Source organism: Carassius auratus, linkage group LG44F (assembly GCF_003368295.1).
Source record: "Carassius auratus strain Wakin linkage group LG44F, ASM336829v1, whole genome shotgun sequence".
NCBI classification, from domain to species: Eukaryota; Metazoa; Chordata; class Actinopteri; order Cypriniformes; family Cyprinidae; genus Carassius; species Carassius auratus.
The window spans coordinates 4669542-4694672 of NC_039298.1; the positions used below are offsets into that span (position 1 = coordinate 4669542).

The following is a 25131-nucleotide window of genomic DNA, read 5'->3' on the forward strand; positions in this document are numbered from 1 at the left end:
GTGACAAACCGGAAGGAGTATTTTGGGAACAGAAACACTCCTTCAAACGTACAACTTAATTTTTGAAACTTTGTCCATGTTTAGCATGGGAATCCAACTCTTTAACAGTGTAAAAAACTCAGTATGCATGAAATAGCATTTCACCCCCCCTTTAAAGAGTTTTTATGTTGCCTGTTGATTTTTGTTCATGGTTTCAGCTCCAATAAATGATTTGAAAAAAAAGAGAAACAGAATAAATGTTTGATATCATTATTGAATCACATTGAAGAATAAGATTGCAGACGCTAGCCATCTAAATGAGTTTCTAAGAAACTAAGAATCTGTTAATGGAATCTAAGAAAAAAAAATTACTTTATACATTTTGACAAATATAAATTATAAATAGTACTTGACTTTTAGGGTTTATTCTTTTATTTTTCAGTTATTAAGACAAGACATGGTTATGGTAAATACAAAAAGGTCACCTTCACATAATGAACTGACTGTAAATACACAATTAACATCATGACACCGTCACTTAAATACTTAAAATACTTGTTTGACCGTCAGTGAAAGTAAGGAGTGTAGAACTAAATTGGAGATAACAAATTGGTCCCTTTTAGGTGCACAGAAGGAAATATATAGAAAATGCAGATAATAGTACAAAATGAACACCAGAAGTTGTCAAGGTAGAAAAACAACAATATCTAAACCAATAGAAAAGACCGTGACTGAGTCCATCATTATGTTGGAGATCGAAGCTCTAAGTTCATTGTCCTGTGATGTACAGTAAGATGGCATTAGGAACATCCATGGTTTCATCTTTCTCCAAAATGATATCATAGGAGTTTAAGTATGACTCTCTCCTCTCATCCACCTCGGGTAAAAACAAAGACATTTATTAGTGCTTCTTTCCCTTTTTTCATGTGCTGTCCTGCTTTTACTGTGGATTTACCTTATCATTGAGGTATCCGATCTTCAGGATGTTTTCTAAGTCCATGACTCCATCAGACATGTTGAGATCCCCAAGAGAGTCTCCGAGCAGGAGGACATTACAGCGGCTCTGCAGTTCCTTGAAGTGCTCAGTATTGAGCAGAGCTCCTTCTCGTTTGTTGTAGATATGAATCAGCTCTCCTTTAAATGCCCGCAAAACACCCTGCAAGCCCAATAGTTAAACCAATAACTTTCAGTTAGTCGTAAATATAGCTGGGCAAGCTATTGCCGTTCTGACTATCTGCCGGTCCTGTTTGATCTCATTCTACGAACTGGATTTGGCTTTTTGTGGACTGCACAGGACTCTGACCCTTGCCTGTGTGACCCTTTTCCCGTCTCCTCCTAGTCCAGAACTGGACTGCGGCTGTTTGGATCATAATGTTTATTATTGTTAATAATGATATTGTTATAGCCAAATTACAGGGGTAAAAATGACTTCAGAAAGATGGAAGCATTATTATGTTATTTTTACAGTGATCTTAGTAGGTCTGTTAGTTAAAACTTTTGACTTTAACAATTCTTGTGTCAGTATATGCCAGTGGTGACCATTAGAAGATAGGGAACATTTTTTCTCTCTCTTTTCTTCTCCAAAGTTTGTATACCTGTAACTCAAGAAGTATCAAAGTCTGTAGTCTTAGATTGTAGTTTAACAAATGTCTTTGTGTATCTTCATTTATATGGTTTATTTCCAAGAGTTACTGGGCTCTAAATGGCTCCAAGAGTAAACTGTTCAATTATACACTTATTCAGTGAGTTTCGGGACTGGCACTATTAAAAACTTGAGGGGTGATTATTTTTCCCACCCATGACAGAGCAAACCAGACTCCCTCTTTACCTTTTGACCTGTTCCTTATAAAAAACTAATTCCACACATTTTTTTTTTTTTTGTACAGCATACAATTATACATTTGAAATATTTGTTCTTTAATAAATTAGCCCTGGGAGTAACAAGAATTTTAGTTAAAATGTTTATTTAGTAATTCAAATGTTTTATTTTTTTAATGTATTTGTAAACAACTAGTAGAATATTCTTGTGAATATGTCTAATACCATGTTAAGAACAGCCTACCCCCAACCAAATAACGACCCAAACTGGGATGTGTTCCTGTGGCTCAGTGGTAGAGCATTGTTTCAGCAGCACAGAAGGTTGTGGGTTCAATTCCCATGGAACACACATACTGATAAAAAAATTATTAATTACATAAAATGTATAACCTGAATGCACTGTATGTTGCTTTGCATAAAAGTGTCTGCCAAATGCATAAATGTAAATGAAGCCAAAAATCTGCAAAATCCTGTGAAACTCAAACCGTTACACCTCTAGTTTGAGGTGTATATATATACACCATTTTTATACAGTGAGTCTGCATGTGTGGCTTTTGAAGAACGGCAAATGGCTGTCCCTTAACGGAGTGATGTCGTTATAAGAGGAGACGTTTATCAGAGTACTGCGCTCATGCTACTACTGAACTTCAGTGCTGTATGCTGTAACGTGTTATAGTTATAGTGTTATTATATCATGTGTACTTTTCCCCTGTACACGTCAAACCCATTAATTAAGCGTTCATTAGATCATAGTAAAAAAAATGTTGTCAGTGAATTATTTTGACAAACACATGAGAAAAGATTGAAAAGAAACTTACAGACTCGTCGAAGTCCATGTAATTGGAGAAGACTTTAACATTTGGATGAAACACACCAGCTTGTCTGATCACTTCCTCTAACACATCCCCAATTCCAGCAGAGAAGATCAGCAGAGGAACAGACATCTGATGGAGATGATCAAAGAACTGCTGGTAGCCATCCCTGACAAACACATCATCAGTATTATATGTGATATCTCCCACTACAATACAAAAGCTTGATCGTTTTGGTAAAGATCTGACCTCAGCATGGCTTCAGACTCTCTCACAATTACAGCCAAATTATCCTGACTGATCTTCTGCTGCACGAGGAGCTCATGAGCTTTGGTCCACCTGCACACACACACACACACACACACATGCGCACACGCACACGCACACACACACACACACACACACACACACACACACAGCTAAGAATAATGAATGATTGATAACCTGCGATTGGTGTAAATACAATAAGGCAAAAAGATACAAACACAGCATTACTGAAAAGATACAACAAACAAAAATAAAATGCAAATGGTTCAGGTCACAGTGTAAGGTAGGTCACATTTGTTAGGTTTTTGTTGTTGTTAATTTTTTGCTTGATGCAACCTTACAGTGTATGAGAACTTGAGACTTTGTTTTTCTTTTTTTTTTGCTGTTCAAACCGTTGGAGTTTGTGATTGACAACCGCATTGACAATTGACTATTCTGACTATGTCACAATGCAATGCAAATAACTGCTCACATTTGACATGACAGAATTCTGACCGAGGTGTCCACTGTGGATGTGTTTGCTCCGCTCTCCTGATACTTGTGTATGTTTGTGTGTGTAATGGATTTAGTTTTACAAATTAGTTGAGAAGCTTACGTATTAGTCTGACTATTGTCCGGTTCCAGCAGAGCCCCTGCAGCAGGGCAACTGGGTGACGGTGAGGCAGCGTAGTCGTGGGTCAAAACACCGCTCTTCTGTTCCGATCAAAACATTAAACAGGTTCTCCCCACTCAGTGATGCACCCACTGAGAAACCTGATGAAAGTGCTCTAGTTATTGGTGATTCTATTGTACGGAACGTGAATATAGAGACACCAGCCACCATAGTCAAATGTTTACCGGGAGCCAGAGCGCCTGACATCTTGGCTAATTTACAAGTGCTGGCTAATGCTAAACGTAAATACAGTAAGATTGTTATTCATGCCGGCGCTAATGATGTTCGACTTGAAATGAAAGAAAAAATGTGTTAAATTACAGTTCATTGTGACATAGGAGTTCCAAAGTTTTCGGAAAGGAAAACGAAATGGTAGAGAGTATTTTTCTTTATTTTGCAAAATCTTTACAGTTTTAATTATTTTGCAAAGCAAAATTTAATAATGTCTTGCTGTCAGTGTTGGTATGAACATCGCTGCGATGGCCTTACGACGGCCTTTTTTTTTTGCTATATTGAAGCCTGTTCATTATCAAAAACAAATACCTTTAAAGAAACAAATAAAAAGTTACACTGCTCCTTGTACAAAATTTGTTGCATTCAGCGTGACCGCGCCTCACTTGTGCTGATAAAGCCGATGTGAAGGATGATGTTTTATAAAAAAAAATCTCTCATCCGCGCTCACAGCTGCATGGGCCTCATGTTTGCGGCTGAATGTTCATAATTGATGGATGAACATCTATGCCCAGGTAAAGGACATCAGCAATCCGGAGCAGAGAAAATAAAACTAAAAGAAAGTAAAAAAAAATAATAATCTTTCATTTTTGGCCACCTTTTTGCTATAGATGACACACTTTATAATTTCTTCAACAAAAAAAATGCACATCACAACCCTTACAAAAATAAACCATGGTTTTATCATAGTAAAACTGCTTAATTTCCTTTTGCATGATTTCTGAATGCTTGAGACTATAAAATAAATTAGAGTCATAATAAAGTTATAGCCACAGGTAAATGTCGAGAGCTACAACTGTGATTTGTAAATAATACAATTTAGTAATTTTGCTTTTTTATTTGATTAAAGTTCTATTTTCACCCCTTTAGTAGGTGTTTTTTCATCATCATATTTGATGAAGGGGGGCACAACAATACAATCCTGCTCAGGACACACATTTGACCAGCAGCAGCCCTGAAGGTGTTGTTATACACGTCTCTGGGAATGTGTGCTCTACTACTACTACTCACACACACACACACACACATACACGTCTATGTTACTAAGAGGGGACTATCGCTCTACACTGACCAAGAGGGGACCAGTGTTTCTGGTCATTTTTAAGAAACAAAAATTACATACAAAATTTTCATTTGAGGTCTTTTTTCATAATATAACTGAAAAAATGCATTTTTATTTAAAAAAAAAAACATGCCAAGTGGGGTCCTGAGTGACGTCTACCTATCCAACAGAGGACCTCCATAGACTGCAATGCAACTGTGTGTGGAAACATTAGGGCAATTGTACCAAGTGTTTCTTTACAATCTAACTATATTTAAATGCAACTCTAAACTTTGAAACATTCACACTATATCACCATTGAAGAAATATTCTGATAGAAATCCAAAATGTTTAATAAATTAGTATGAGGTGCAGATATTTTCTGGGCTTGACACTAATACAAATGCACTTCTCAATATATGAATGCAATCACACAGATATATATATATATTTGTTTCAGTCAAACCAAAAAATATTAAGACAAAACAAACAAGACACTATAGTTAATTTGACGATAGCAAAAATAAAGTAAAATGAAGAGCTCTTTAAAGTAACAATTGCATGTCAATACTTCTGACAGTAAAGAGTGCATGTGTTAGATAAAATGAGTTTGGTCCCCAGTTAGATGGTGACGTGTGACGCCTGTTAGACTGAATCACCTCTTCTTACATCACAGACACATTAACATTATATGTTAAGTTAAAAAACAACATTATATGTTAACTTAAGAAACAATATTATATGTTAAGTTAAGAAACAATATTATATGTTAACTTAAGAAACAATATTATATGTTAACTTAAGAAACAATATTATATGTTAGCTTGCTGCATTGAAAAATTTCAGTTGAGTTCAGTAAAATATCTTTTAACCAGGCTACTTTAGCTGTTTAACACTGACATTTTTCAGAGGCTCTATTTTTAGGGTATTATCAGCATTGCCATTATATTCAGAAATAAATAAATAAATAAAAGTAATTTGTTAAATGTAAAGGCAACCAAACAGATCACGTCATGCTTCACCATCTAACTGGGGACCGGTTTGATCTTGGAGGCTAAATGGGAATTTTTTTTTTTTTTAATAGATAGATAGATAGATAGATAGATAGATAGATAGATAGAACAGATAGATAGATAGATAGTGCTAATGTTGATCTGAACACTTAGGTCCCCTGTTAAATGGTAAACTGCGACATCTCTTTGGTTGCTTTGACATTTCTTGCCAATTTCATGTTAACTTTGAAAATATTCACTTGGCCAAATTTCTAAATCAGTGTTACAATCAACATATATTGTAACATTATATTATCATCCTTGCCATAGCATTCAGAGATGGTGAGAATGTGAAATATTGTTAAATGTAAGGTCAGCTGATCAGGCGTCACACTTCACCATCTAACAGGGGACCAGTGTGCTTTACTCTAGAGAAATCACCACTACATGCACAGACCTGTTGCTGTGTATGTTTAGTATGTACAGTTTAGCCTGTGTGGAATTGTTTTTATTATTTGACTTTTTTCTGTTCAACACAAACATAAATGACCCTCATTGGCCGATAAGAAACATCAAAGGAGGATTCGTTGTAGAGTGTCTGACAAAATGAATGTCTTGTAATGTATAATCTACCCTCAGCACCGTTGAGTGTTCCCGCGATCATTAAATCGAAACATGTACGCGTATTTAAAAGTAATTTTAATACCCCGCATTTTGAGAGTGTCTCCCTGATGCGTGCAAACTAGGCTTCATAACATATCATTAGTATGTAGGGTATGACAGGTTTTGTAGTTGTCTATAGATCTGTCTTGCTTGAAATATTTGCACTATGAATATATAGAAAGCACTTATTGTTTCTACGTAATACGACTATTATGTTATTTGTTATGTGTTTATTTGTATGTTCAGTTTGTGAAAAGGAGTTCACTTTCAGTCATTCACTCTCAACGTCTCATCGGTGATGACTGACACATTGTGATCCCAATTCTAGAAGCTCATAATTCATGAACGGTTCCAATGTCTAAAGAGACTCACATAAAATCATGCAGGAGAGAATCCAGGAAGTTGAACAAAACCTTTTACAGAGCTTGAGTGTTGTTTTTACTGCATATGATAATTCATACTCAGAAAGTAGAACTGAAATTATATTGATTACAAGATGATTTTTCCAGTCAAATATTTTTAGACCAGTAGTTGGTCACTGAGATTCCTTTTTTTTATCTGTAAAAATCTTGTCTTGTGGCTTGAGTTAAGTGTTGGCATTAATGCTAATCAAACAATAAAAGGCGAGAAGAAAAATAATTACATTAATTTCTCAAGTAAAGCATTATTAGTTTGTTTAATTTACATCAACAAAACAAATGTATGGGTTAAAAAGAGCAGAAAGAGCTCTTTAAGATAACAATTGCATGTCAATACTTCTGACAGTAAAGAGTGCTTGTGTTAGATAAAATGAGTTTGGTCCCCAGTTAGATGGTGACGTGTGACGCCTGTTAGACTGAATCACCTCTTCTTACATCACAGACACATTAACATTATATGTTAAGTTAAGAAACAACATTATATGTTAACTTAAGAAACAAAATTATATGTTAAAACTTAAGAAACAACATTATGTGTTAACTTAAGAAACAATATTATATGTTAAGTTAAAAAACAACATTATATGTTAACTTAAGAAACAATATTATATGTTAACTTAAGAAACAACATTATATGTTAACTTAAGAAACAATATTATATGTTAAGTTAAAAAACAACATTATATGTTAACTTAAGAAACAATATTATATGTTAACTTAAGAAACAATATTATATGTTAACTTAAACAATATTATATGTTAACTTAAACAATATTATATGTTAACTTAAACAATATTATATGTTAACTTAAACAATATTATATGTTAGCTTGCTGCATTGAAAAATTTCAGTTGAGTTCAGTAAAATATCTTTTAACCAGGCTACTTTAGCTGTTTAACACTGACATTTTTCAGAGGCTCTATTTTTAGGGTATTATCAGCATTGCCATTATATTCAGAAATAAATAAATAAATAAAAGTAATTTGTTAAATGTAAAGGCAACCAAACAGATCACGTCATGCTTTACCATCTAACTGGGGACCGGTTTGATCTTGGAGGCTAAATGGGAATTTTTTTTTTTTTAATAGATAGATAGATGATAGATAGATAGATAGATAGATAGATAGATAGATAGATAGATAGATAGATAGATAGATAGATAGATAGATAGATAGATAGTGCTAATGTTGATCTGAACACTTAGGTCCCCTGTTAAATGGTAAACTGCGACATCTCTTTGGTTGCTTTGACATTTCTTGAAGATTTCATGTTGACTGAAAATATTCACTTGGCTAAATTTCTAAATCAGTGTTACAATCAACATATATTGTAACATTATATTATCATCCTTGCCATAGCATTCAGAGATGGTGAGAATGGGAAATATTGTTAAATGTAAGGTCAGCCGATCAGGCGTCACACTTCACCATCTAACAGGGGACCAGTGTGCTTTTTTTTTTTTTTTTTTTTTACTGCATTAAAATCTTCAGTTGGCTCCAGTAAATTAGATGAACTGAATGTCTTTCTTTTAACATTTGCACATTTGTAGAACCAACTGAAAATTCTCAATGCAACAATCAATATATATTTTTGAGTTTTGACCTCCACATGTGTGTTAGTGTCAGGTGTTGTATGGACAGCTACAATAAAATACTTTAAGCATTGGCACTTTAGTCGTTTAACACACTGACATTTTTCAGAGCAGCACTTGATTTAGGGGCTCCATTTTTATTATCAACATTCCCAAGAAAAGTAAAACAACAAATCAAAATGAAAATAATAAAATTTGTTTATTTAAAAAAAAAATTAAATAGTTCAAAATTACAGTGGCTTACATCAAAGTTATAACAGGTCTAAAACAGAGTCCCAAACAGGAGCTGAAAACAGCTGTAGTCAATCATTTCAATGCTATGACGCACTGATGCTGCATGTACATGGACCTTCAGTGTCACGGCACAGTTAGGACTCAACACTGATACTCCACATCGCACGCTCTCAGGGTTTATGGGCTCAGTACTGTTCACCCAAACTTCTCTTAACTGAAATTATTCTGTTGAGCACAAAGTATTTAACTGTTTTCCAGTCTCTTCCATTATCCTTTAGAATCCTGTTTGCATTTATGCATCTTTCATAGTCCACTTTTCCAGAAGCCTTCATTTCCTCCAAGTAGATCTTGAAACAGTGTTCTATGACTTTCCTCTCTGTTTCTGACCAGGGCTTTCTGGCTCTTGCTATTTAACAAAATTAAAAGATAAAAAATATATATAGTGAATAAATATATGAATGAATTAAAAAAAATGTAATGTCAGTAATACATACTTCACAAAGTTGAAAACATGAAAAGACAATGATCTTTAGATCTTGTGTATTGTTTATGGTGAATGATTTAATGGCACTAGTGATTTACTGATGTGTCCAAGACTGAAGGCTGAAGTCTTTCCTGAGCTGTAGCTGTTTGTGGTTGATATTTGATAAGACTGGTGATCAAACCTGTAAATTCACACTAATACTTATATCCAATCATTTTAATGCTTATTGTAAACTCTACAATAAGTCTTTGCACATAGTTTTGACTTCCTGAAGGCTTTCCTCAATAGTAGGACGCTCTTCCACTGATTTGCTCATCATTCTGCTTAAGATATGTTTAGTCTTTCATCCCATTGAAGACTGAAGTTACTCGTTCTGACATGTAGAGACAGACCAAGTGGATCCTGGGTGTAGGGTGTAGTTGTCTGATGAGGGTGTTGTCCATCCGTCTGTAATGGACCAAACATCCTGCTACCTGTAATATAGAAGATTCATTTATAACAATCTCTAGTAATGGCCACCATACAATTAATAATTATATTGTTATGAACGCTGAAAGTGACATGCAGAACAATTCAACAAGTGCTCTTTTTTTGTAAAACTGATTTTATCATTGCATACATTAAACTTGTTTACTTGCATCCCCTTTTATACTCAAACCCAGACCCAAATTAAAAGATGTAATTCATGTAATAACACACTAGTAATTAGTGATTAACCTAACATTTTAAGGATCCAGAATTGTGCATTAGTTAAGAATAAACAAACCAGTAATTAATTATTAACTTTTTCACAATTATTGAGTGGCTCTTACTAAGTGATATTCAAGTTTATTGACGAGAATAAGCCAATAATTATTGATTAACTAATGCATTATTCTGGATTACTAATTCATTATTCCCTAAAAATAAAGAGTTTAAGTGTAAAGTTTCACTTTGCAGTAAGTCAGGTCAAGTCAATTTCTATTTATAAAGCACAACATTAACACAACCATCATTGATCCAACTGCTTTACAAGAAAATGTTACTTTAAAAGCGACAGAGATCAAAAATTAAAATAAAAAAATATGTATATATACACATTTTAAAAAATTAAAAACATACATCAAAAGAACCGTACACCGCAACACTCAAATGCAAGGGTGTAAAAATGAGTCTTTAAGTTTGATTTAAAAACACTGAGCGATGGACAGGACACATTAACTAACAATGAGAAATACATTTGTTTAAATATTTAAGCTTTGTTAACATAAAAAAAATACAACTGTTTATTTTTTGTTAATGTTAGCTCAGCTCCATTAAATAATATTTATTAATACATTATTAAAATCAAACATTGTATTTGTTAATGATGAAAGTAATGTTTACTTGTCACGGTTGGGTTTGGGAAAACACAAAGAGAGGGTAGATCCAAATGCAGGTAAGGGTTTTTATTTAAACAGAGGGGTAACTACAAAAATAAACAGTCATGAGAGACAAACGTAACCAAAAGAGGGAACCGGATGAAACGGGGAACTCGGAAGAATGAGAAGGTAGAGGAAGTCTCGGGGGAACGAGAGCATGAGACACATAGGGTAAGGACTCCATGAAGACAACAGAGAAAGACAGCTCTATATAGGGAAACTAATGACAGAGTATTGTCAACACCTGTGCGATTCTAATTGGAGTGCAATTACTGTGAAGACACAACCAGACTAGCGGAATTAAAGTGCCTATGGTGAAGTGCCTAAGGGGAAGTGAGCTCATTAGGGAACACCCAGGAAAACAAAGACTGGCAGCGTGACATTACCCCCTCCCTACGGAGCAGCTACCAGATGCTCCACCTAAACCCAGGAAAACCCCAACAGAAAAAGAGGCAGGAGGGAGGTGGAACGGCGGCGGACCAGGGGGAGGGACGGAGGGACAGAAAACAGGGACAGGAGCAACCAGGAGGAATGGAAAGGTGCAACACAAAACAAGGAGTCCAGGAGGGAGGCGGACAGGTGGAGGCTCAGGGGGAGGGAAGGAGGGCCAGACTAAACTAAAAGGAACAGACAGAAACAGAACTCAAAAAACACAAAACATAAGTCCATGAAAGGCATGTTGAGGCGTCCACCAGGACGGAGCAGATGACCACCACATCTTTGTGGTCGAGGCCGGAGTCCACCAGGGCGGAGCGGAAGACCACCACGGCCTTGTGGTCAAAGTCAAAGCCCTCCAGGGCGGAGCGGAAGACCACCACGTCTTTGTGGTCGAGGCCGGAGTCCACCAGGGCGGAGCAGAAGACCACCACGTCCTCATGGTCACCGCCGGAGTCCCCCAGAGCTGAGCGGACGACCACCACGTCCTCGTGGTCACCGCCCGAGTCCCCCAGGGTGGAGCGGACGACCACCACGTCCTCGTGGTCACCGCCAGAGTCCCCCAGGGCGGAGTAGAAGACCACCACGGTCTTGTGGTCACCGCCTCGGGAACTGTATCGGGCACCGCCTCGGGAACTGCATCGAGCACCACCTCGGGAACTGCATCGGGCACCGCCTCGGGAACTGCATCGGGCACCGCCTCGGGAACAGCATCGGGCACCGCCTCGGGAACAGCATCGGGCACCGCCTCGGGAACAGCATCGGGCACCGCCTCGGGAACTGCATCGGGCACCGCCTCGGGAACAGCATCGGGCACCGCCTCGGGAACTGCATCGGGCACCGCCTCGGGAACTGCATCGGGCACCGCCTCGGGAACTGCATCGGGCACCGCCTCGGGAACAGCATCGAGCACCGCCTCGGGAACAACATCGAGCACCGCCTCGGGAACTGCATCGAGCACCGCCTCGGGAACTGCATCGGGCACCGCCTCGGGAACTGCATCGGGCACCGCCTCGGGAACAGCATCGGGCACCGCCTCGGGAACAGCATCGGTCACCGCCTCGGGAACAGCATCGGGCACTGCCTCGGGAACAGCATCGGGCACCGCCTCGGGAACAGCATCGGGCACCGCCTCGGGAACTGCCTCGGGCACCGCCTCGGGAACTGCCTCGGGCACCGCCTCGGGAACTGCCTCGGGCACCGCCTCGGGAACTGCCTCGGGCACCGCCTCGGGAACTGCCTCGGGCACCGCCTCGGGAACAGCATCGGGCACCGCCTCGGGAACTGCCTCGGGCACCGCCTCGGGAACTGCCTCGGGCACCGCCTCGGAAACTGCATCGGGCACCGCCTCGGGAACAGCATCGGGCACCGCCTCGGCCTCCGGAACAGCAACGGGAACCGCATCGGGAACGGCTTCGGTCACCGCCTCGGCCTCCGGAACAGCAGCGGGCACCGCCTCGGCCTCCAGAACAGCAACGGGAACCGCATCGGGAACGGCCTCGGCCACCGCCTCGGCCTCCGGAACAGCAGCGGGTACCGCCTCGGCCTCCGGAACCGCAGCGGGCACCACATCGGGAACAGCATCGGGCATTGCCTCGGCCTCTCGAACAGCATCGAGCACCTTCTCGGGAACAGCCTCGGCCTCGGAAACAGCATCGGGCACCGCCTCGGGAACTGCATCGGGCACCGCCTCGGAGACTGCATCGGGCACCGCCTCGGCCTCCGGAACATTAGCGGGCACCGCCTCGGGAACAGCATCGGGCACCGCCTCGGGAACAGCATCGGGCACCGCCTCGGGAACTGCCTCATGGACGGCAGCCGCCCGCTCGGGAACGTTCTCCGGGTCCTGAGGAACAGTAGCTGCCTGTCTCCTCCTCCGCCCTCTACGATGGAGAGTCGGTGGCGTTGAGTCGGCCATCTTGTGCTGTGGTGCTGGGCTGGCGGCCATCTTGGGCTGTGGGGCTGGGCTGGTGGCCATCTTGGGTTGTGGGGCTGGGCTGGTGGCCATCTTGGGTTGTGGGGCTGAGCTGGCAGCCTTGTCTGGAAACTCTGGTGTGGTTGTTGCATTCCACTGAGCACGATGGTGCAGGTAATTGGTAAACCCCCAAAAGTCCAGGATCTCTAACCCCTTCATCTCCCATTGAGGTAAAGGATCATCCAGGCAATTATTAAACCAATCCTTTAGTGCTGCATCATTGTAACCTAACCCGACTGCCAAAGTCCAAAACAATTGCGCCAGGCCACCCACCTCCCTTCCCTCTTGATGAAGGGTGGTTAAGTTCCGGACTCTCCCCCTCCGTTCCTCCATGGTGGCTGGGGAACCGATTCGAAATCTCACACCGCTGGATCTAGGCATGATGGAGTCCTTCTGTCACGGTTGGGTTTGGGAAAACACAAAGAGAGGGTAGATCCAAATGCAGGTAAGGGTTTTTATTTAAACAGAGGGGTAACTACAAAAATAAACAGTCATGAGAGACAAACGTAACCAAAAGAGGGAACCGGATGAAACGGGGAACTCGGAAGAATGAGAAGGTAGAGGAAGTCTCGGGGGAACGAGAGCATGAGACACATAGGGTAAGGACTCCATGAAGACAACAGAGAAAGACAGCTCTATATAGGGAAACTAATGACAGAGTATTGTCAACACCTGTGCGATTCTAATTGGAGTGCAATTACTGTGAAGACACAACCAGACTAGCGGAATTAAAGTGCCTATGGTGAAGTGCCTAAGGGGAAGTGAGCTCATTAGGGAACACCCAGGAAAACAAAGACTGGCAGCGTGACATTACTAACATTAATAAACACTTTAAAAGTGATTTTCATGTTAACTAGTGTTAACCAATGACATATTATGGGAAAGTGCTACTATTTTATGAAATATAGTAAAGACCATACCAATGCGGATTGTTTTTTCTTCACTTTGATCAATAATCTCTATTGTGTTGTAGTGCTATGTGCCCTGTTCACGCTCTCTCTCTCCCCCACAAACATCACACCTCTCACAGGAACAACACCTGACCAGTGAGTCTGGGATCAGGAAGACTGGTTTAATGTTTTTAAAAGAAGACTTTTCTGCTAATCAAGGCTGCATTTACCTGATCAGAAATATTGTAAAATGAATTTAAAATTGTGAAATATGTCAGCATCATTACTCCACTCTTCAGTGTCAAATGATCTTCAGAAATCATTTAAATTAGCACAATTGATGTTCTTTTATGATCAATTATTATTGGTCCTCAATCATTAATAAGGATTCTTATATTATCAGTGTTGAAAGCATCTTTTCCTGCTTCATAGTTTTGTGGAAACTGTGATATATAGTACTTTTTAGGATATTCAATGAAAATAAAGGTCAAAATTACAGCATTTATTTAAAATAAACTGAATAGACCTATATCGAGATATCTATAGATATCTTGCCTATATATATATACATAGAGAGAGCTGTTACTTTAAACTGTGATAATACTTGCAGACTTGGTGAGCAGAATATTCTTTTAAAGACATTTAAAAATCTTACTGATCCCAAACCAAACTGATTTAAAATTGCTTGTAACAAGTTTGCCAGGTTAATTCCATTATTTTACATTAAAACTCAAAGGAAGTTTGACTACTACAAATAAATAACAATTCATGAAATAACTCAGAAATATGAGCTAATTGAAATAGAAATGTACCTGTCTCCATGAGCTGTCAGGATCTCCGCAGTCCAACATCATTTCTTCTCCTGTAGTGATGTTTGTGGTCACAAATGCACACAAATGTGCTCTTTTCTGTTCATCAACGATCTGTTGTTCACAAACACATACAAACGCACATATTAGCTTTAGAGAATACATACATTTATGATACAAGTTTAATATGTGTCCCAGTTGTTTTCGAGTTCCAATGATTATCAATATTTAATATTTTATCAAGTATGATTATCAGTACATTACAATCTTTATAACTGTGCATCAAAATTAAAATACACTAAATATTCAAGCCACTGATTATCTATAATTTCTGTTGTTATTTTTTCACACTGCACACTATGAACAAGTAATAACATTGCACAGTACACTTCTTGAAATTCATAAGCTACTATGCCAAGTATTTAATTAATATTTGCAGTCATACAGTATTGGAGACCGAGTCTTAAATGATATCTTACCTTTCTCTTGACTCTTGACTGAAATATGTCTTTATCTTTCCCAGATGCGATGAATTTCAAAGCTTACTTTTCAGGACAGACTCTTCTGGGTCTCATTTTCCTGTGAAATATTCAAGATCTTTTTAGGATACACTGCATTTGCCAAAATGAAAAACAATATTTAAGAAACAACCACACAAAAAAAATCAATCAATCAATAAATGAACAAATATATTCAGTAAATAGAGATTAAACAGCACTAACATTTACTAAGAGACTACATACAAATTATAACAGTCTGCATGCATTTTTGACACATTTATTTTTTAAGTCTACTATTTACATATTATCAGAATTTAAATTCAGAATGTATAACTTACCTTTTCAGTCTTGAATGGAAAAACGAGATGAGAAATGGCCTTAGTAGGCTTTGCTGTATGTGGTCCCTTGTAGGCAATGTAGGAATCTCAAAAAGCAGTTTGTCCTTCAAGGTTTTAGAATTTTATTTCACAAAAAATAAAAAAATCAATGAAGATTCTGTCAGGAAAACAGAGTATATATACAACCCCACCCAGATATCTGGACCGTGATTGGATGAGACTCAGTCAGCCCGGATACTGTTGCTGTGAAGGGCCAGGTGATAATACTCAGGAATGTGGAGACATTAGTGCCATTAACATATAAAAAGAGAGAACAATCAGTTTACCAGACGCTTCTGGGGGAATTGGGGGATGTGGGGATTCTTTAAAACAAGTCACTTTGACCGGGATTGGTTTGCTTTAAGATTATGTAGTTTGAAAAATAATCAGGGATTTAAAAAAAAAGATTATAAAAGTATTAAAAACTATTTGTGTTGTATTCAAAGTCTTCTGAAGTCATACAATAAGTTTATGTGAAAAGTTTCAACATTGAGGTATTAATTGCTGAAAATAATTCCACTCCATAAACACAGTCACCATAAAATACAGCTGAATTTGTGTTTGAGATAAAAGACATCAAAACTGACGTGATAAATGTCCCTGTCCACAGCGTCTGTTGATGCAAAGGTATCTCAATGAAACCAGTGAAATACCCTGCACATGGAAAAACTGCACTAAATGGACAAACTAAAAAATTACGCCAAGGGCTCCTGACCAAGAGTCAAGGATTGAGAAAGTGTAAAAAATGGTCCCCAATGAGACTGTGAATTGTGACGCCTGTTTGGTTGCCTTTACATTTATCAATATTTCATATTCTGTTTATCTATGAAACAACAATGTTGATAATAACACTAAAAGAGCCAATCTTGCCATCAGAAATAGTTAAACCTAAGTAAAAACATAAGACATAGAGTGACTCGTCAGGTCGAGATGCAATGCATAAGAGAATGGCCAGCATGCTGATGACTGGTCATACAGAAGCTGATCATACAGATGACCGTCCATACAGACCGCATCATACAGACAGTGATCATATCCTGATGTAACCAATCGCTCTCCAGCTGGAGGAAGTGCTGCTTTATAATCACAGAACATTCACTCACTATTAAAATGATTCTGGCTGCTAGAAGGGAGAACATATCCTACAACATGAGTAAGTTCTACATTTTCTAATCACTTATTCTACAAATGTTGCAACTATGTTTAAACATGTTTAACAAAACTGTCTTTCCTTTTTTCTTTTAAGAAAAGTCAAGTCAGCAGTTCACATTGTTCACTCTAAACAAGAATATCACTTCATCAGAAAGTTCAGTCCTCAAAAAAAGGTATGTTGCTACTCAATATATATTGAATATAAAATGTTCTGAATACAAAAATATATATTCCCAAAAATGGAATTGCCACAATCAACAAGAATAATAGATGTCAATATCATTTCAAGACAAGTAAACCTCTTAGTGTTAGTGTATATTGATTTGAATATCTTTCAGTTTCAGGGATCAGCTTTAACGTTTAAACCTGTGAGTTTTGGCAGTCCATGTTAAAGACTGGAAATGTAACAATAAAATAAACATCCTATAAACACATTTTTCAGCAATTATGGAACCTCCAAAGATTTGAGCCATAATTAATCATTTGTATTGTATATTTTCTATCGGCTGCATGCAGAATCTGGATTGTTGGGACAGCTACATTCGATGTGGTGGAAAGCAAGCAAGGGAAACCATGGGCACCAATCTCAGTGTGTCCTCCCAGGTCCAGTGTTTGGGGTGACCTCCTTCCTTTCTTCCAACAGTGTCTTAAAGAAAGAACTGAACAAATGAAGATTATGCTTTCTTCAATCGACCAGAGGCTCCACTGGAGGAAAGGTGGACAGAGTCAGGAAGTTTGTGAACAATGTTTTGGCCAAGTTTGTTCTCTGTGTTAATGGAGCATTGTCCATCATCCACACATAGTGTTTGACAAACCTGACCTATATTTAAATGATGAGGTTCATTTAAGCCCTAAGGGAAATTATATTTTTTTACTGATATTATCCAGTGTTTGAGAGACCACAGACCACAGACCGGATTGGTGCATGTTTTGGGAAAGAAGGTCTCCTGTATTTTCTTTAAGTACCTGTAAACGTACCCAGCAGTGTGTTCAACAAATGCCTGACTTAATAAAAGTATTCCCCTGACTTACTGCTATGATCTTATTTCATTTATCTAGCATTTAAAAATAAAATAATATACAATGCCTAAAATATAAACAGCTTCTTTGTTAAAATGTTGAGTTTCAACCTAAATTTAATAATAATAAATTAATATCTGGTATAATTAAATACTATTTGTATCATTTAATTTATAAAATACACTTAAATGGACCTGCTTTCTTTTCTGGGCTTTGCTTGTATGTCCAAATATCTGCTCGCTGTGAGAGGGCAGGTGATAATGTGGAGACATTAGTGTTATTAGCATATGAAGAGAGGAGACCATCAGTTTACCAGACACTGCTGGGGGAACTGGGGGTGTGGGGATTCCTTAAAACAAGTCACTTTGATTCGGATTGTTCTGCTTTAAGATTATGTAGCTTGAAAAATAATCAGATTTTATTTTACTTTTTTATAATGCACTAGCCGGGAAAGACCATCATACACATTGTAGATACTGATATATATATATATATATATATATATATATATATATATATATATATATATATATATATATATATATATATATATATATATATATATATATATATATATATACATATATATATATATGTGTGTATGATTCAATGTTAAGTTCTCCATTTTGTTCACTACTGCATGGTCATTTCTACACAGACTAAACTGAACATGCTAAACTTACACAGCAACAGGTCTGAACCTGCACGGTACTACTAACGTAAAAAGATTAAGAACACTGCAATTAAAGTCTTTTAAATCATTGATGCAACTTATAAAAATTACATTTTCTGAATGAGGAATTGTTTTATTTTTTGTATGGCTTAACGTGGGGTTTTGAGTAGAGTTTTCTATTTAAATTCTTAATTTTAAGTTTACTCAGTGACGTCACGTTGTTGTTCTAATCGACGTTCAGAAGAATCCATTCAACACGGCGGATAATCACAAGCGACTGGAGCGAACTTATGGAACAACTTGTAAGTACATCAAAACAATTGTGAAAATGTCTTATTGAATATCACGATAAAGGGATGTTTTTATTTTTGGGAAATGCTGTTTTTACACAGCGCCCAAGTGCTTTTGAATGCGCACAGATTTGGATTCTATTTTAGCATCACTGCTTACAGTATGATGTAAACGTCAAAGAAGAGCACTAATCTTAACGTTAGCTGGCATTTCGTCACTAAACGATTTGAATGTCACTGATGTTAACTGTGATGTTCAGGACTGTGTTTCTCAAAAGCATTATGAGCAAGTCGATTGCTGAGACCATTTGGTGTCAAATGTTTCTATGCTCATCTTAGCCATACAGTGCTTTTTTGGGGAAATATCCTGGTAAACGTGTGTTTGTTTTTTGGTCTGTTTTTAAACAACTAGCTTCTAAGAGTACTAATCCAGAATTAGGTTTAAGCTTACACACAGACATGAATATTGAAATATATTAAAATTACAAAAGAAATGTACAAACTTGTAGTAAACCTTTACAAATCTTTCTTAAACTGCAGGCTGAGCTGGATGCTGAATATAACAGAGCCTCAACACTTCAGGTACTGTAACTTCAAGTTGTGTGAAGTGTCCGAACTTAACAGGACACAGACTTGGCTTTCTCTTTTCCATTGTCGGTTAAACACTTTACGCTTTTGTGGTTTTCTAGGTTTCACCATATCAGAGACCTGCAGGATTTCACAGACATTCATGAGATTCTAAACATCTGATCTTCATGTGAGGGCAAATCACAAACACTAACTGCCTCTATCACCGTTTTTTTATTATTATAGTTTTTTTTTTACATGATGTCAACATGAAAGGAGCCCTTCATGCTTTCCCAGTGTACATGTGTGAGAATAAATGTTCTTTAGGACATAAAATGTAAGAATTAAGTGCCATAATAGATCTGAAATAAGAGTGGTGGAATTATGACGTCAGAGCTGTGCATTGCATTGAGATTTTCATATGTTTTTTTAATGGAGTTTTTCAATTTATGAATAAAATAATGCCTGTGGTAAACATAACTTGACGATGCTTCTATTTATTTTCTACAGTGTAAACTGCACACACTCACAGCCTAAAACTTTCTTATTTAAATTATTCTTATTTTATCCAAAGCGACTTACAGTGCATTCAGGCTATCAATTTTTACATATCATGTGTTCCCGGGGAATCAAACCCCCAAACTTGCGCTTGCTTGCTTATTTTTATTATTTTTTGCTTATTTAGCTATTTATTAAAAACATCATTTTTCAAAAATGAACATAACTGCTTCAATATTTGTGTCTGATGTTGTCTACACTGGATGTGACACGATCCCCATCAGTGAAATGATGCTCGTTCTGTTTATGATCAAATATACTGACACTACGATCAGATGATGTGACACTATAGTGTGATGTCATCAAGTCTAGACACACTTTCAGCTCAGCGGGGCACGGCACAACTCTCACGTTCGGTGTAGACATGGTTAGACAGTGTCTGCTCTATTACAAATAATTTATATTTAAATCAATCAATAAATAACCTAAACCTGTGGCATTACAAGATGGAAAATATAGCCTAGAAAATATATTTCCACTTGCTCTGTCCTCCGTCCATGACACTGACTCACTGTGGAGCTGCAGTTTAATCTGAACAGCTCTGAACGCTGAGTGGATGGTTAGATGCATGATGGGCTAGTATAAAAACAATAAGGTCTTTCCAGCTTTAAGGTAATTCTGCCTTTATATATATATATATATATATATATATATATATATATATATATATATATATATATATATATATATATAATCTTGTCTCAGTTTTAAATTTGACTGTTAAATTATAAAGAATGACATTTTAACTGCTTTGGAACTACTTCTTTGTCATCTGAATATTGATTTTAAGTAGGGGGAAAATCAATTAAAATTGTAAATCAGATTTTTTTAATGAAAAAATTAGTTTTTTTGTTTGTTTTTTAGGCCATATCGCCCAGCTCTAGAACGATCCCATGGTGAATTACTCTTCTGGGTTCTGATGTTAAAGTTCTCCCCACTCTGTTGGCATTACATATTAATGTCTACTTTAGTCTCTGACGATAAAGTTTACTCTCTGTGCTTATTCCAGGAGGAATTGAGCGAGACATGACTGACACAAGCCCCTCTCCTGCTGATTGTGTTATCATGGACAATGAAATGTCCTGCAACACTGCAGCTGTGATGAGATGATCTTCCAGTGTTTCACATTCAGAAATACACATAACGTGCGGTTTAAAAAAGGCTGAATATTTTTTTGAGTTTTTGATTCTTTTTTTAGTTAGTATTTGTAATTTATTAAGTACCAAAATAATTGCTAAATGAAAAACATTATGTATGATAAACAGTTTTAAGTACACTGCACTTAAACATTAAGCAAAAAAAAAAAAAAGCTTTTTAGCTTGACTTGACTAAATTAATTCATGTAATTATTATGATGTATAAGTAAATAAAAAAATTAGAGTTGCTTAATTATTCTTTTTTTTTTTTTTTAGATAATTGGTGTCCACAAAAAAATTGAGTATTTAGAACTTATGGGTTTTTAGAGCGTAGAAGTGATGTGACTAAACTAAAGCACACTGGTCCCCTGTTAGATGGTCAAGTGTGATGCTGGTTGACCTTACATCTAGCATCTTCACTATCTGTGCATGCAACGCCAATGTTGATCATAACTCTAAAATACCCATTCAACAAACACTGTAAAAAGATTTTAGGGTAAAAAAATAAAACCATATTAATACTACTAGTGAACAATCAAAAGTAATTTAAGTAATTTTTAGTAATATAAGTAATATACTAATATACATAGTCAAAATTGTGTATAAAGACAGATAATATGTGTAACTCATATGTCATTATTACATTCAGAAATAATGTAAAAAATGGCTAAATAGAATTAAACTTAGTAGGCTTCTCATGGCAAAATCAGTCAAATAGACGTCATAATTCACCATCTAACTGGGGACCAAAGTCATTCTAACAGAATCTCTTGTGTGTCTATTTCCACACTGCTTAAACTCTACAAGCGTTCTCAACCGGTCACATATTGACAGAAAACACTGTTTCTCCACATGCAGGCGCTCCATGGCTTTGAATGAGAAACCTTTAGCATCAATATGCAGAATCTATGGGCAAATGTTATTTCCTGATGAAATAATATATTGGGGTACACATACTCATGGACATTTAGTGCAAGAAAGATTATAAAAGTATTAAAAACTATTTGTGTTGTATTCAAAGTCTTCTGAAGTCATACAATAAGTTTATGTGAAAAGATTCAACATTGAGGTATTAATAACTGAAAATAATTCCACTCCATAAACACAGTCATCATAAAATACAGCTGAATTTGAGTTTGAGATAAAAGACATCAAAACTGACGTGATAAATGTCCCTGTCCACAGCGTCTGTTGATGCAAAGGTATCTCAATGAAACCAGTGAAATACCCTGCACATGGAAAAACTGCACTAAATGGACAAACTAAAAATTGACGCCAAGGGGTAACTGTAAACTGACATTAAGAACTTTTACTTACAAACTGTTGTTAAAATTAAATTTAAGATTTTAAGATGAAATGTAAGATTTTTTCAAGCATTTTTTACAAAATCTGCTGAATAGTTAGTAAAATATGCTACTCATGTCAAACACAATTGTTTTTGACAGAAAAAAAGTTGTGTTTCATTAAACTCGAAATAATGTAAAATTTGCGTATTAAACGAATAAAAACTATAAACACCGTAGTCCACGATAAACCCTTTAAATTGAACAGTATTCGTCAGTAATAGAATTGTTGAGTTTTAAGCTCCAGAATCTTTATAGTGCGTTTGTTATTCGAGAAAGGGTAAATCAGCCAGACATGTATCGCACATCACCATCTAACTGGGGACCAAACTCATTTTATCAAACACATGCACTCTTTACTATTAAACGTACTGACCTGCAATTGTTACCTTAAAGAGCTCTTTCTGCTGGTTTTTACCCATACAATGTCAAAAGTTTTGTTGGTGAAAACTGAAGTGTAAATTTGGTTCAATGATGTTCAATCATTTTTTTTCACTTGAACAAAATCAGTTCATTTCAATGTTTCCATGTTTAGGTCACCATTTTGTTCACTACTGCATGGTCATTTCTACACAGGCTAAACTGTACATGCTAAACATACACAGCAACAGGTCTGTGCATGTAGTGGTGATTTCTCTAGAGTAAAGCACACTGGTCCCCTGTTAGATGGTGAAGTGTGACGCCTGATTGGCTGACCTTACATTTATCAATATTTCACATTCTCACCATCTCTGAATGATATGGTAAGGATGATAATATAATGTTACAATATATGTTGATTGTAACACTGATTTAGAAATTTAGCCAAGTGAATATTTTCAAAGTCAACATGAAATTCTGAAGAAATGACAAAGCAACCAAAGAGATGTCGCAGTTTACCATTTAACAGGGGACCTAAGTGTTCAGATCAACATTAGCACTATCTATCTATCTGTTCTATCTATCTATCTATCTATCTATCTATCTATCTATCTATCTATCTATCTATCTATCTATCTATCTATCTATCTATCTATCTATCTATCTATCTATTAAAAAAATGCACAAATTGGCCTCCAAGATCAAACCGGTCCCCAGTTAGATGGTGAAGTATGACGTGATCTGTTTGGTTGCCTTTACATTTAACAAATTACATTTATTTATTTATATATTTATTTTTTTATTTATTTATTTATTTCTGAATATAATGGCAATGCTGATAATACCCTACAAAAAAATGGAGCCTCTGAAAAATGTCAGTGTTAAACAGCTAAAGTGGCATAGTTAAAAGGTGTTTTACTGAACTCAATTGAAATTTTTCAATGCAGCAAGCTAACATATAATGTTGTTTCTTAAGTTTTAACATATAATGATGTTTCTTAAGTTAACATATAATGTTGTTTCTTAACTTAACATATAATGTTAATGTGTCTGTGATGTAAGAAGAGGTGATTCAGTCTAACAGGCGTCACACGTCACCATCTAACTGGGGACCAAACTCATTTTATCTAACACATGCACTCTTTACTGTCAGAAGTATTGACATGCAATTGTTATCTTAAAGAGCTCTTTCTGCTCTTTTTAACCCATACATTTGTTTTGTTGATGTAAATTAAACAAACTAATAATGCTTTACTTGAGAAATTAATGTAATTATTTTTCTTCTCGCCTTTTATTGTTTGATTAGCATTAATGCCAACACTTAACTCAAGCCACAAGACAAGATTTTTACAGATAAAAAAAAGGAATCTCAGTGACCAACTACTGGTCTAAAAATATTTGACTGGAAAAATCATCTTGTAATCAATATAATTTCAGTTCTACTTCCTGAGTATGAATTATCATATGCAGTAAAAACAACACTCAAGCTCTGTAAAAGGTTTTGTTCAACTTCCTGGATTCTCTCCTGCATGATTTTATGTGAGTCTCTTTAGACATTGGAACCGTTCATGAATTATGAGCTTCTAGAATTGGGATCACAATGTGTCAGTCATCACCGATGAGACGTTGAGAGTGAATGACTGAAAGTGAACTCCTTTTCACAAACTGAACATACAAATAAACACATAACAAATAACATAATAGTCGTATTAAGTAGAAACAATAAGTGCTCTCTATATATTCAAAGTTCAAATAGAGAAAGATAACAGATCTATAGACAACTACAAAACCTGTCATAGCCTACATACTAATAACAGTCTAGATATGTTATGAAGCCTAACTTGCGAGCATCAGGGAGTCACTCTCAAAATGCGGGGTATTAAAATTACTTTTAAATACGCGTACATGTTTCGATTTAATGATCGCGGGAACACTCAGCGGTGCTGAGCGTACATTATACATTACAAGACATTAATTTTGTCAGACACTCTACAACGAATCCTCCTTTGATGTTTCTTATCGGCCAATGAGGGTCATTTATGTTTGTGTTGAACAGAAAAAAGTCAAATAGTAAAAACAATTCCACACAGGCTAAACTGTACATACTAAACATACACAGCAACAGGTCTGTGCATATAATAGTGTTTTCTCTAGAGTAAAGCACACTGGTCCCCTGTTAGATGGTGAAGTGTGACGCCTGATCAGCTGACCTTACATTTAACAATATTTCACATTCTCACCATCTCTGAATGCTATGGCAAGGATGATAATATAATGTTACAATATATGTTGATTGTAACACTGATTTAGAAATTTGGCCAAGTGAATATTTTCAAAGTTAACATGAAATTGGCAAGAAATGTCAAAGCAACCAAAGAGATGTCGCAGTTTACCATTTAACAGGGGACCTAAGTGTTCAGATCAACATTAGCACTATCTATCTATCTGTTCTATCTATCTG

At 36.8% G+C, this 25131-nt stretch overlaps 1 protein-coding gene and 1 long non-coding RNA gene across 2 annotated transcripts in view; both read right to left on the bottom strand.

Moving 5' to 3' along the window:
- Positions 1-371: 371 nt before the first annotated feature.
- LOC113068360 (cytosolic 5'-nucleotidase 3-like) overlaps positions 372-25131 on the bottom strand; it is a 36701-nt gene continuing 11941 nt past the window's right edge. Inside the window, exons 7-10 of the mRNA XM_026241086.1 lie at positions 2859-2948; positions 2616-2778; positions 935-1135; positions 372-856 (exon numbers count right to left, since the gene is read on the bottom strand). Coding sequence (XP_026096871.1) covers positions 749-856; positions 935-1135; positions 2616-2778; positions 2859-2948 — 562 coding nt within the window. The 3' untranslated portion in view covers positions 372-748. The remainder of the gene's footprint in view (positions 857-934; positions 1136-2615; positions 2779-2858; positions 2949-25131) is intronic.
- LOC113068363 (uncharacterized) lies at positions 8642-16026 on the bottom strand. The gene is made up of 4 exons (XR_003279528.1): positions 15533-16026; positions 15174-15273; positions 14698-14808; positions 8642-9658 (listed from the first exon to the last, which is right to left on the bottom strand). It is a non-coding gene; the product is annotated as an uncharacterized LOC113068363 (long non-coding RNA).